This window comes from Egretta garzetta, unplaced genomic scaffold (assembly GCF_000687185.1).
Source record: "Egretta garzetta isolate BGI_Z169 unplaced genomic scaffold, ASM68718v1 scaffold178, whole genome shotgun sequence".
In the NCBI taxonomy this organism is placed as follows: Eukaryota; Metazoa; Chordata; class Aves; order Pelecaniformes; family Ardeidae; genus Egretta; species Egretta garzetta.
This window is the reverse complement of record NW_009260506.1, coordinates 593,145-605,337: the sequence shown is the minus strand read 5'-3', so window position 1 is coordinate 605,337 and position 12,193 is coordinate 593,145. Positions and strand designations below refer to the sequence as shown.

General features: G+C 42.2%; 1 protein-coding gene across 1 annotated transcript in view; it reads left to right on the top strand.

Annotated features, from left to right (window-relative positions):
• Positions 1–1,740: 1,740 nt before the first annotated feature.
• PREX1 (phosphatidylinositol-3,4,5-trisphosphate dependent Rac exchange factor 1) overlaps positions 1,741–12,193 on the top strand; it is a 119,925-nt gene continuing 109,472 nt past the window's right edge. Inside the window, exons 1-3 of the mRNA XM_035900120.1 lie at positions 1,741–1,746; positions 3,820–3,891; positions 9,608–9,730. Of these exons, the coding sequence (XP_035756013.1) occupies positions 1,741–1,746; positions 3,820–3,891; positions 9,608–9,730 (201 nt within the window). The remainder of the gene's footprint in view (positions 1,747–3,819; positions 3,892–9,607; positions 9,731–12,193) is intronic.

Here is a 12,193-nt window from a genome sequence, read left to right as displayed (position 1 = left end):
TGTGCCTTGACCTGTTTTTGTTCTGGACCCGTGGGCTCTACCAGTCCTGCTCCCCTCTTCTGTTGTGCAAGCAGTGGTCCACCATACAGCTTGGGTTGCTCAGAGACCTGTCCCAGTGTGAGCACAGGTGAACACTACAAATGGCAAGAAAGCAAATGCAGCATCTGTGGGGATAAGAAAGGAAAGATGTCGTGTTACCTGCCATCTTTTTGTCTCTGGTTTTTGTGAAATTTTTAAGCTTTTATCAGTCCTGACCAGCATACAACAAGCAGATAGAAGGGAACAGAGTCTACTTTTGCTGTCTGGTCATCTCTCTCTACCTCTTCAACAGCATCTTACTGATCCGATGTGCGGTTGCTGTTTCAGTGTAGTGTGTATCTTAAACTGCTGTCCTTCCCTGAATCCCTGATGGTTTGTAAGTGTAGGAAATCAACAGCATGCCACAGTAGAGAGTTCTGCTCTTGATTGTGGCAGAGAGGTGATTGTGCTGTGTCCTAAGAATGATTTTCAGAGTCCCTAAGTCCTAGGAATGCTGTTTAAGAGCTCCCAAGAAAGCTGACCCCTGTGCTTCCACATACCCCTGGAGGATAGTGAGTTCATTTTTGCAGAGATCAAAAGTGTTGCAGACGATGAGGGTTGTACTGAGGGGTCCCTGAAAGTTCCTCGTGGAAAATGTCAAGGACTAGATCCCTTGAATTCACATGAGTTGTGCAGAGCGTGAAGAGATTGGAGCAGCCAGAGAAAGCACTTGTCTCAGTAACTTTGTAGTGTCCATAAAACCCTTTACCCCTTCAACTACTTCCTCGTTAATAACAATATGTTTTGGAATAGAAATAAGATGTGGGCATGGCAAGTTTTCTAATATTCACCACCACCACCCTCTCTCTTTTTTTCATCACCTTTTTCGTGTCCTAGCCTAAATACCTGTCTGATTTTCCAGGTAAATCAGTTGGTCTAATAAAAGATCATACCACTCCCTGTAGCTATGTTTCCCAAAGGGAGTTTTATACTACTTGTGTAATGGGTCTTAGAGTCTGTGTCACCAGGTGAATAGAGGGACGGTGTTGGTACAGATGAGCTTAGAGCCTAGTAAAATCAGTAGCATGGAAAAATCATTTGAGAAATTTGGAAAACGCTGGCCTGAATGTCTGAACATCATCTCTGGGAAAAGGGCTGCTTTTTCCAAGCTAGAAACAGTTTGGAAAGAAAGTGTTGTCATGTGAACAGGGCATGCAACACTAGCTCTATGAGCTGCTGTTTAATAGCTTGTGTTTATCACTTTCTTTAATCTGAATGACTGTTTGCACATGAGAAGGTGTTGAAAACTGGGGAACAAATAGTTCTGCATCCACTAAGTTTTGATTTTTTTGGAGGAGTGCATTTTGGAAAGCAGACTACTAAATTTCTAAGACCAAAATCTCTTTTAACTGTCTTGTTTTATTAGAGAGACTGCTTTTCATGCACATCAAGACAAATCAGAGGCTATAAGAGATTTGACAAGCTATTTCTACTCTCTCCTTGCTTCTATGCCTTTCTCATTTTTTGTTTGCTTTTTCTCTCTCCTTTTCTCCCTTTCTCACGCTCATATTAAATGATCTTTTCAGACAAGTGTCACAGAATAGCTGTTTTTTAGATTAACACAGACTCTGCCTTTTTTATTGACTAGCCTGTAACAGCTAATGTAATTTGCACTTCTGTTTACCATCTTTCTATTATCAGACCCACCATACTGGGACTAATATGCAGGTAACTATTAGTCACCAGTGGAGCTGCTAATTGTGTATATTAATTAATCATTCCAATTGGATTGTTGTCTCCAAAGAGAGATGTGATTAAAGTAAGGAAAAGTCTCTGCCTGGCTTATCTTTTGAGAATGAGTGACTTTAATATGATGTGCTACCTCATATAAATCAGATGCCTGATTATTAATGCTCAGATATCACACCCAACATTGAAGTAGGAGGGCAACAGCTATTCCTGCCGATCTTCCTGCCATTAGTCATCATGCTGAACACTTCATCTCAGACAGTTCCCTGACTGTTGCCAAGGTGCTGGGCAGTACATTAACACTGCAGCAGTTCTTGGCCAGATTATTGGCAAGGTGGACTGGCTGGTTCTTATAAAATGCCTCTAATGCTGCTGGCACATATGTCCTGTTCCTTTAATGCAGGAATCTGTTCTTCAGGTTTCTTAGTCCACACAACCTGCTCCAAGCTCTCCATATCTAGCTGGAATCTAGCTAGGATCTCCTGTTTAGCAATACAACACAAGCAATGTGGTTATAGTCCTTGATATTTGTTCAAAAGCAGGTTGAGAATCCAGAGCCAAAACCAAATGTAGGGCCTGCGTGCCTGTCCTGTAAAGTGTGAATGGCCGACAAGTGACAGAGCCATGGCTAAGCAGAAACAGAGATGTGCCCCTTTTAGTGCTGGAAGTCAGACAGAGGGACATGTTTGCTGTCTTCCAGCCAGAACACCAGAGGCAAAGGCATTCCATAAGCTCTAAGTTTGGTTCAGTGACATTGATTCTTATCAGGTTGTAAGCTGCTGCCAATCCCAACACGCAAAAGGAAAAAAGAAAAAGATGAGTGTGCATCAGCTGACATGGGCATTGCTCAGGAATAGTTCAACTTTTAAAAGCCTTTTATTATCAAGCTGTAACAAAGCTGCTTTGTACCATAAATACAAAGAAATGACCTGCTTCCCCTCTCTGTCTTAGGTGGGTAAGAAAAGTTCCTTTCTTCCTTGTTCACAGCACTCCCCAGGGCTCACTCCTCTGTGGGGGAGGCAAGTTAGAAACCACTAAGAAGGACAGAGGGGGAAGGCCCCTACCCTTCTGCAATGGGTCATGTAGTTTTTCACAGGAGATTCTGTCCTCACTGGCTTCCCTTCAGTCTCACCTGCAGATATTTGCATCTCTCTTTGCTGATGCCTGCGGAAGGTAAAATTCCCTGCTCTCAGTTCAGAAGTGCTCTTTAGCCAATAATTGCTAAACAGTGGAGACTTGAGGTAGTAAATCCCATACACTGTGCTTTGCTAAACCCTTCCCACTGGATCAAATATGTTGTGGGTGTGTTCAGTGCAAATGCAAATACTTCCCAACTTCCAGTAGCCAGAATTATTATTTGAAGGCTGATACTCGGATCACTGTCCATTTGTATCTGGCCTGGAGCTTTTTATTGATTTGCCGTGTAAAGCCAAAGTTGTGTAGATTTGAGGGATGGGGAAACCTGGCCTAGGTGTAAAGTTCCAGCATTGTTTTGTCTGCTTTTAACCAAAACAGGATAATGTGTCCCAGGCACAGCCTGGCAATTTCCATTTCCCTTCCCCAAGTATTGAGTCTGTTGAACTTGTCCATAACCCTAGCTCATAGCTCTGACATGCCTCAGCTCCAGCAGCATAAATGTCCTTTTGTCGTTCTTTGCAGTCCTTTTTGCTGACATACGCCTTGATGTGCGTCAGGCATGCTGCCTCCCAAAGTCAAAACAGCTGCATCTTAGAGAGAGGGAAAACCTTCAAAGAAAAAACACACAGACCCTTACTGTTGTCCATTGGTAGCAACAGATATTTATGTCTAAAAGTTTCAACAGAGGGAGGACATTTATGGTCAGGAAAAACCCAACAATGTAGGAAATGTCTTTTGTGTTACCCTGAATGCAACCCTGAGTCTAAGAAGTGTGATGGTGATTTGCTAAATGTTTACATTCTTTCAGTCTTAAAGGTAATTAGCTGCACTGTGTTGATGGGAACCTAGAGGATATAAAAGAGTGAAATCAAACTGTATCGAGCCATTTGACCATAATCTTTTTTATCTCTTTAGGCTTTTCTTCACCGTATCCGCCAGAATGCTGTGGACAAAGCTGAGAAGTACATAACAGAGGAGAATGTTAAGGTATTTCTTCTATCTTCCTCATTTTCTTGGTAGGGAAAATGAATATCATATATCCTCATGTCATATTGATGCTTATTATTATTAAACTGGGTCCCTAAGGAAGAGAGGCTCATGTTGACAGTTTAGCTGTCAATCTGTTTGCCCATTCATATAGCTGTCATCTTCCAGAAATTTTTCATCCCACCAGCTAATTTCAGTAAAATTTTACAACAGCGTAGCATTGTCAGAGACACTAACTTTTGGCAAGATTTGTGAAATGGTGAGTAGGGGACAGAGAGCCCTTTTCAGTGTCTTTGAGCAGAAAAGCAGAGAATACACAGCTGCCTCTATTTTGTTTGACAGTATTCAGTTAGCCAATTTGCATTTGCTGTCTTTTACAAATCTGAAATTGATAGAGCTTATGAAAAGGAGACAGGAATATTCCTTTGTGTTCTGGTGGGAAGGATTTAGGGTTCTTGTGGGATGGCTAAGTAACCCCCTTGCATGAAGAAGTTCCTGAATTAATTTTGCACCGGAAAGACATATGGGACATAGAACACAGAGCTGCGAGGCATTAGCTTCTCTAGTGCCTATGGTCACAGGAGGCCTTGTGGTTGGTTACTTTCATAAATACAAGCAACACTTTCTTGTAGTAATTTGGCTTAAAACCCCTCCTTGTACACATATGCATGTGAAACCAAAACCCTATTTGTACACATATGCAAGTAAAACCTGATGATCAGTGGGACAGGGTGCAGTTTGTTTGCTATTAGAGGCTTACTTACTTGTCTTGAGTTTGATCCTGTACCTCCTAAATCCACAGAAACTTTGCACTTGTGGGAGCAGGGCACAGCAATAATAGGTATATCATACCAGCCAGTGCTACTGCAAGCTGGCATGCATTTCCCCAAGGCTGGGTGTTCCATTTCACATACTAGCATTACCTGAATGTATAGAGATCCTAGCAGGGCTCTAGCTGCTGGTTTTGCTATTCATTCTACAGGCTAGCAATACTGTAGTATCAACTGACTGGCATCAGCAAGATGGCTTGGCAGCTTTGTGAAGCTAAATTTCTTGCTGTCTTCAAATTTGGAAGTCCCTACTCCCCAGAATCTGGAGTCTGAAGTAAGTTTGGGGGTGGCTGAAGAAGTAGACAAGTGATTAGTGACAATAGATCTCATGTGCAGAGAAGTGTGCAAAAAGTAAACTCTGCATGGGAAATAAACCTACATAACCATATGCCAGTTCGATGAACAGCCACAGATGTTGATGAAAGTTATTATTCTATCATTATTCATATATCATTAAAATGAATATTAGTTATGACTGCCACATAATCAGATGCAGTGCCCACAAAGCCTGAGCAGAAGAATCCGTATTTTCTGTGCTGATTTAAATGTATTTGTGTTTGAAGTTTCATCACACTCCTCTGGGGAAGTACCACTTCATTTTTGTGTCATTCTTGAGGTGCCTGGGGGGGATCTTTTTGAGGCCACTGTGAGACCTCATTTATTCTTATTATTACAATACCCAGCTTTCAATAACAGAGCTTCTCTTCAGTATTAAAGGGCCTACGCCTATTGCTGGTGAAATAGAATCACAAAGGCACAGTTTTCCTGATCAGAGTCAATATTATCTCCCCCTCCTGACCCTTCCCCCTCTACCCCAAATAATTTCATTGTCTTCCCTGCAGTTGAAAGATATTTGTTCTTTCTTCCCCTCTCCTTTCTCCCTCTTTGCTGGTAGAGGCAGGACAAGCAAGGTGGTGTTGGGACTTCTGATAATTCTGCCTCCTAATATTATGTATCTTGAGTCACCAGAGAGGTGTGAAGTGGCTGGCAGCAGCAAGGATAGGTAGCAGAGACTGTATAAATGGTTTGGCAGCTTATGTAAGGAGAAGCCTGCCTTTTCCTCTGTCTTCATGCAGCAGAAGTGTCTAGAGGAAAATGTAGGGTATTCTGGTAGTCACCTCTGAGCAAAAGGAGAAAGTGTTTTTTAGGATAATTCAGGTTATTTCTCCCAGTATTATTTCTGCAGGTTTCTCCTACAACTGGCGGTAAGCACTGGAGATTTCAGTAATCTTTGGCCACTGTACCCCCTTCCAGAAAGGCCACATTGAGTCCTATGCCAGGCCCAGATTTTGCAAGTGCTCCAAGTGACTAACAGCTGCAGCAATATCATAAAAAAAAATGTTTTTCGTTTATTTGCTGCCTCATGTGGGAATAACTATTGATATGTTAGTCTTATGCTACATTCACAGCAGGGCACTGATGTCATTTTACGGATACAGTAGATTGAAGGCAGTACAATTTGAGGGTGTAGGCAAGCTGCCAGATGTGGTTGCTTGCATGAGGCTTATAAATGGTAACTGTATAGTAGATATCGAAGCACACACAGTCAAGGTCTCTCTGCTGCCTTGATTTTCAAGTGACTGCTCTTATCTGCAAATTCTGCTGCAAGCAGAGCTCTACTGACCACCACGGAATTCATCAGACTACACAGATATTCCTTGGATCAAAAAATAGCCCCCCAAAGACTGCTCCTGAAGGATAAAAATCATCCCTGACAGATGTTTTCCTCCTCCTTGTTAATCCCCTTTTGGCATAGCTTCTGGCAAAGCCATGCAGACAGAGGCTACTGTGTCATCGCATCAGTTTCAGCCATGTGACAGAACCATCGTATGCTCTGCTTGAATTAGCACAGGAAGTTTTCTGGGAGCAATCAAATGGTCCTAGCTCCCAGTCCTTTATTTTGGTTCAGAGCCCATAAGTGCAAATTCAGTGTGTTGGAATCTTTTCATTTATTCAGAGCTAGAAAGAAGCTATGAGGCACAAGTATGCATTAATGATGGTGCATACTACATATCTCAGTATTCCTGAAGTGAGAGGGGAGCAAAGACAAGAAAGATGCAACCGGCTCTGCTCTGCACATGTGGCCAGCTTGCAGGAGGAGTTTGAGAGAAATACTTTGTGCAACCTTGAATAACAGAAGGTACAGAGTTGAACCTGGGTACGTGCTGAGGGGAAGGCTCCTTGAATTCCTGATCTTGTCTACTCCTGCAAAACCAGAGAGAAACTGGTTTTAAACCACAAACGGAGGTTTCATTCCTGTCTTTAATGATTAGAATTAATTTACAGATTATTATTTTTCTGAATTACTGCCACATCACCAGCCACCAGGCTGAATCAGTGTCACATCTGGTGAATAAATTCCACTGAATAAAGTTGAAAAGCTGAGTGTTACAGTAAGGTGCTTAGGAAGATGTTAGATGCAATCACTTCCCACACTGAATGCCAGGAAGATGAAGACTGGCTCTGTCAGGCTGTACGCTATGGCGTTCAGAGCGGTGTCACCCACTCACTGTGTAAGACCTGGGAGACTGCTTCCAATGTGAAAGCTGGTTTGACTGTACTGCAGATCTGCCTGAAACAGGTGATAGGACAAGAGGGAATGGCCTCAAGTTGTGCCAGGGCAGATTTAGATTAGGTATTAGGAAAAATTTCTTTACAGAAAGGGTTGTCAGGCACTGGAACGGGCTGCCCAGGGAAGTGGTTGAGTGCCCATCCCTGGAGGTATTTAGAAGAGGTGTAGACGAGGTGCTTAGCGACATGGTTTAGTGGTAGAATGGCAGTGTTAGGTTAATGGTTGGGCTTGAGGATCTTAAAGGTCTTTTCCAACTTAAATGATTCTGTGATTCTATGATTCTCTTTGCAAATGGCATAATTAAAGCAAAGTGATAGAAAATGTTGCCTGTAATATGTATGTCACTGCAGACTCCAGGATTTACTCTGCCCATTCAGGCTTTCCTCCAGTGGCTGTCAATACCGATGGCTGCGTCACCATGCATCAGGAATTCTTCCCCTGTGTAGGTAGCGTTACATCTCCTATATGTGTATTCACAGCTTCTTCTCATATTTTGTATGAAAATGAGTAAGACTAACAAAGCTGTAGTGGGTTGACCCTGGCTGGACACCAGATGCCCACCAAAGCTGCTCTATCACTCCCCTCCTCAGATAGACAGGGGAGAGAAAATATAATAAAAGGCTTGTGGGTTGAGTTAAGGACAGGGAGAGATCGCTCACCAGTTACCATCACGAGCAAAACAGCCTTGAAATTAGTTTAATTTATTACCAGTTAAATCAGAGTGGGGTAATGAGAAATATAAACTACATCTTAAAACAGCTTCTTCCACCCCTCCCTTCTTCCTTGCTTCAACTTCACTCCTGAGTTCTCTACCTCCTTCCCCCCAGCAGTGCAGGGGACTGGGAATGGCGATTGGGGTCAGTTCATCACACACTGTCTCTGCAGCTTTTTCGTCCTCAGGGGGAGGACTCCTCACACTCTTCCTGCATGGGTCCTTACCACAGGCTGCAGTTCTTCACTAACTGCTCCAGTGTGGGTCCCTTCCACGGGGTGCAGTCCTTCAGGAACAGACGGAGTCCTTCCCACGTGCTGCCGCTCTTCACCAACTGCTCCAGTGTGGGTCTGTCATTTCCACGGGGTGCAGTCCTTCAGGAACAGACGGCTCCAGTGTGGGTCCCCCGCGGGGTCACAAGTTCTGCCAGCAAACCTGCTCCAGTGTGGGCTTCTCTCTCCATGGGGTCACAGCCTCCTTTGGGCGTTCCCCGGCTCTGGTGTAGGGTCCTCCCCAGGCTGCAGGGGGACAGCCTGCGCCACCATGGGCTGCACCAGGGGCTGCAGGGGAATCTCTGCTCTGGTTCCTGGAGCACCTCCTCCCCTTCTTCTGCACTGACCTGGGGGTCTGCAGAGTTGTTTCTCTCAGATATTCTCACTCTCTATTTGGCTACAGTTGCGCAGTTTTTCCCCCTTCTTAAGTATGTTATCCCAGAGGCACTACCACCATTGCTGACAGTCTCGGCCCTTGGCCAGTGGTGAGGGCTGTCTTGGAGTTGTCTGGCATTCTCTGTGTTGGACATAGTGGAAGCTTCTGGCAGCTTTTCACAGAAGCCACCCCTGTAGCCCCCCCACTACCAAAAACTTGCCATGCAAACCCAATAAAAAAGCTTATGTGTTTATAGCAGCTTTTACCCTGGCAATTTATTCCCCTTAGCACATGCATATTCAAATCACTAGGGATCATTTAGCTATGAGATTGCAGAATTACCTTTTAGTACATGTCTGAAGGCCCCCTAAACTAGGGGCCTTTATCCCATTACATAGGCCTTTTAGAACCACTGAGCTCAGTGAAAGGGAACTCTCAAATGCTGCTCTTGTGGTTTGCAAGCATTTTACACTATTCTGTACTCCTGTCAGTGAAATACTAGATCTCATGTGGCAGAGATTTGGTCTCTTATTTACAGGTACATCTTTGTGTGTGATAGGTTCAAGTCCCTTTCTTCCAGAAAATGATTTCTAATGCATGGGAAAGAAAGGCAAATGATTTCCTGCTTCTATCTCCTGCAAAGTGAGTTTGATCCTTGTGATTTCATTCGACTGGTTGGTCTCATAGGAAATCTTCTCTAGACTTGAAAGAGGTTGCTCACCTTCATCACACTCGGGTATCTGGAAGGATAACCTTTATTTACAGCAGGTAACTTCAGTAGCAATAAAAGCTTCTGTAGGGAGCCAAGAAAGGGACGAATACAATGTAATTCATTCTGTGTGTTTTAGATCCTATCACAGCAAGACTAGAGCCACAATATTTTGGTGCTACTACTTTAACAAAACACCCTCAGGTATTTTAACGGCTAGTAATGTTTTTCTCTTTATATTTCAGATCTTATTTTCTAACATCGAAGACATTCTTGGTGTTCACAAGGAGTTCCTGGCTGCTCTGGAATTTTGTTTACAACCAGAACCTCAGTCTCAGCATGAACTGGGAAATGTTTTCTTAAAATTTGTAAGTACAATGACTTAACGCTATCTGAAAATGCAGTTTCCTGTCATAAGCTCCCATGCCCCTTTGCTAGCCCTAGTCTCTAAGGCTTGTGGCAATGCTGACAATGTGTGTCTTGTATGAAAGTTGTAGGTAGGGTGGGAAAAAACTTGTGAACGAGGTTAGAACAATGGAAACCACATCAAACTCAGCTAAACAACAAGGTATTTTTAGAAACTCTTCGTTTTCCCATTGAATATTTTTTTCCCTTTTTTTCTCACCCAGCTAATCACATTTTATTGCTGAGACTTTGTCAGCTTTGGTTCCAAATGTTTCAAAAAAGCAGCACAAGTTCCAGTAAATTAAATAGGGCTTGTGTGTACTGTTTTAAAATGTAAAAAAATTGAAACCCACAAATTACAAACAGAGGACAATATATCATTTACAGTAGTTAGTGTCTGTACTTACATTTATCCTTCAGTAAATGAAAGGTAGTGTAAGATGGCTTGTCTTGCTGAAATGGAGCACAAGTTACAATGTGCAACTTTTTACCACGGAATAAACGAGTACCTGCATTCTGTAGCTCAGAAATTAATAAAATTTGGCTTTTGGATTTATAATGTTAGTTCAAGAATGCCAGAGATACAAAATGCGAAGTAGTCATATGACACAAATTCACTCGGCCAGTTCCAGGTTGTTTAGAACATTTTGATGAGTTACTTTTGTGTCATCTGACTTTATGCCTGACAGCTGTATTATTTGTTCTCCTTCTATATCCATAATATGATCATATATACCAACCTGATCCAGTCAGATTGGTATTGTGAAGTGATCCAGGAAAGTACAGACCCATGTGCAATTGCAGCTTATGATCCTACCATTGCTTCTCTCATTGTAATTTCTTTCTTATACTGTGAAATTCTTCCTGTGTTAGATTATTGTTTTGTTTTGATTTTAACTTGGCCCAATTTTCAATCATGTACGTGTGCCATCCTTTGACTAATGTATATATAGAGCATACTGTGTATGCAAGAACAGTTATTATATACACCTGGTTACAAACTGGACTCATTTAAATGCAAAGTTACCTAATTTACATGTATAATAATTTAAAGTTGCACATTTTTTTCACTTGGAGCAGTCCTCTGGAGATGTTTGAAAATTAGAAAGCACATGCATAGTAGCCATTTCTTCAAATTCTTATTAACTGCATTAAGCCACAGGCCAACTTCCTATTAAAATATGTTCTATTATGCTTTCATAATAAAAATTCATGCTTTCACAGTTCATCAGGTTTGAGCAGACAGGAATTATACAGTCATTCATTACTCATAGAGCTTTACCAATTTCACCCCCCTTGTTTAATTTTTATTTATACTGTGACAATTATTAAAATAGTGTTGGAAAGCGTTATATTGAGACCATGCCCAAAAATTGTATCAGATATGAGAACTGACTGTCAGCTGCTGAAAAAACATACTGATGAACTTACTTAAAGCCTTGAATACCCACTAGAATCATTGCCTACCAACAAGATGTGCGATACTAATGTATTAGTACTCATTAGCGAGGGTAGCAAAATTAGGCGGCTTTCGAGTCAAATTGTCTACTGTGTTTTGGAGTGGCACTGAATAACCAGAAGTGTTAACATCCTGCCATTTGACTGAATTCAAGCCTGGTATATGTAGTCATTGGTACTGTTTTCTTTTGTATGAACACATAATTTTGTAACTTTATTACTGTTAAATTTAATAACTATGTAATGTTCCCTATTTATTAAATATGCAACAATACAGGAATTATGAGACTGTAATGCATAGGGATGAGTGCTGGTGAGATTTTGTCTTCCGAGAGAGGCAGTTTGATTGAGAACAGCTTACATAACTGTCTGTGGAGTGCATTGCAAGTGTACATCAACTATTTCTTGATCCCCTGGGGAAGAAACAGCTTATGCAGAAGGGAGTAAAGCATATATTTGATTCAGAATATATAGAAAAAGCTGGTCTCATCCATAATTACCTTAAGGAAATTTAGGAATACCATTAGGAGCATTGTGGTCCCTCAAGTCTGAGTAAGGAACAGTCAACAGAAGATTATCAAGAGAGGAGGAAATAATCTGTCCTTGCATGCAGATTGTGCCTAAGTTTTAGAAGATAAACTTCACTGGGAGTATTTGGGAGAGAGGGAGGTGGGATTTGTGTCCTGTCATAGTAAAGGCTTCCATAGTGAGTCTCCAGCAAGTGACAGGGAGATGCCAGTGGCACCTGTGGTCAGAGTGAGTCTTTGGTTCATTTCTGCTCAGGCTTCCAAAGCTCCATTTCCCTAATTGGGGCTGTTCTGGTGAAGCAGAGACATTGATAAAAAAAACTCTGTGCCTCAGAAACAGGACTCCCAAAGGTGTTTCCATGGTGCTGTGTGGTGGTTTAACCCCAGCTGGCAGCTAAGCACCACACAGCCGCTCGCTCACTGTCTGCCCCCCCCCCCCTT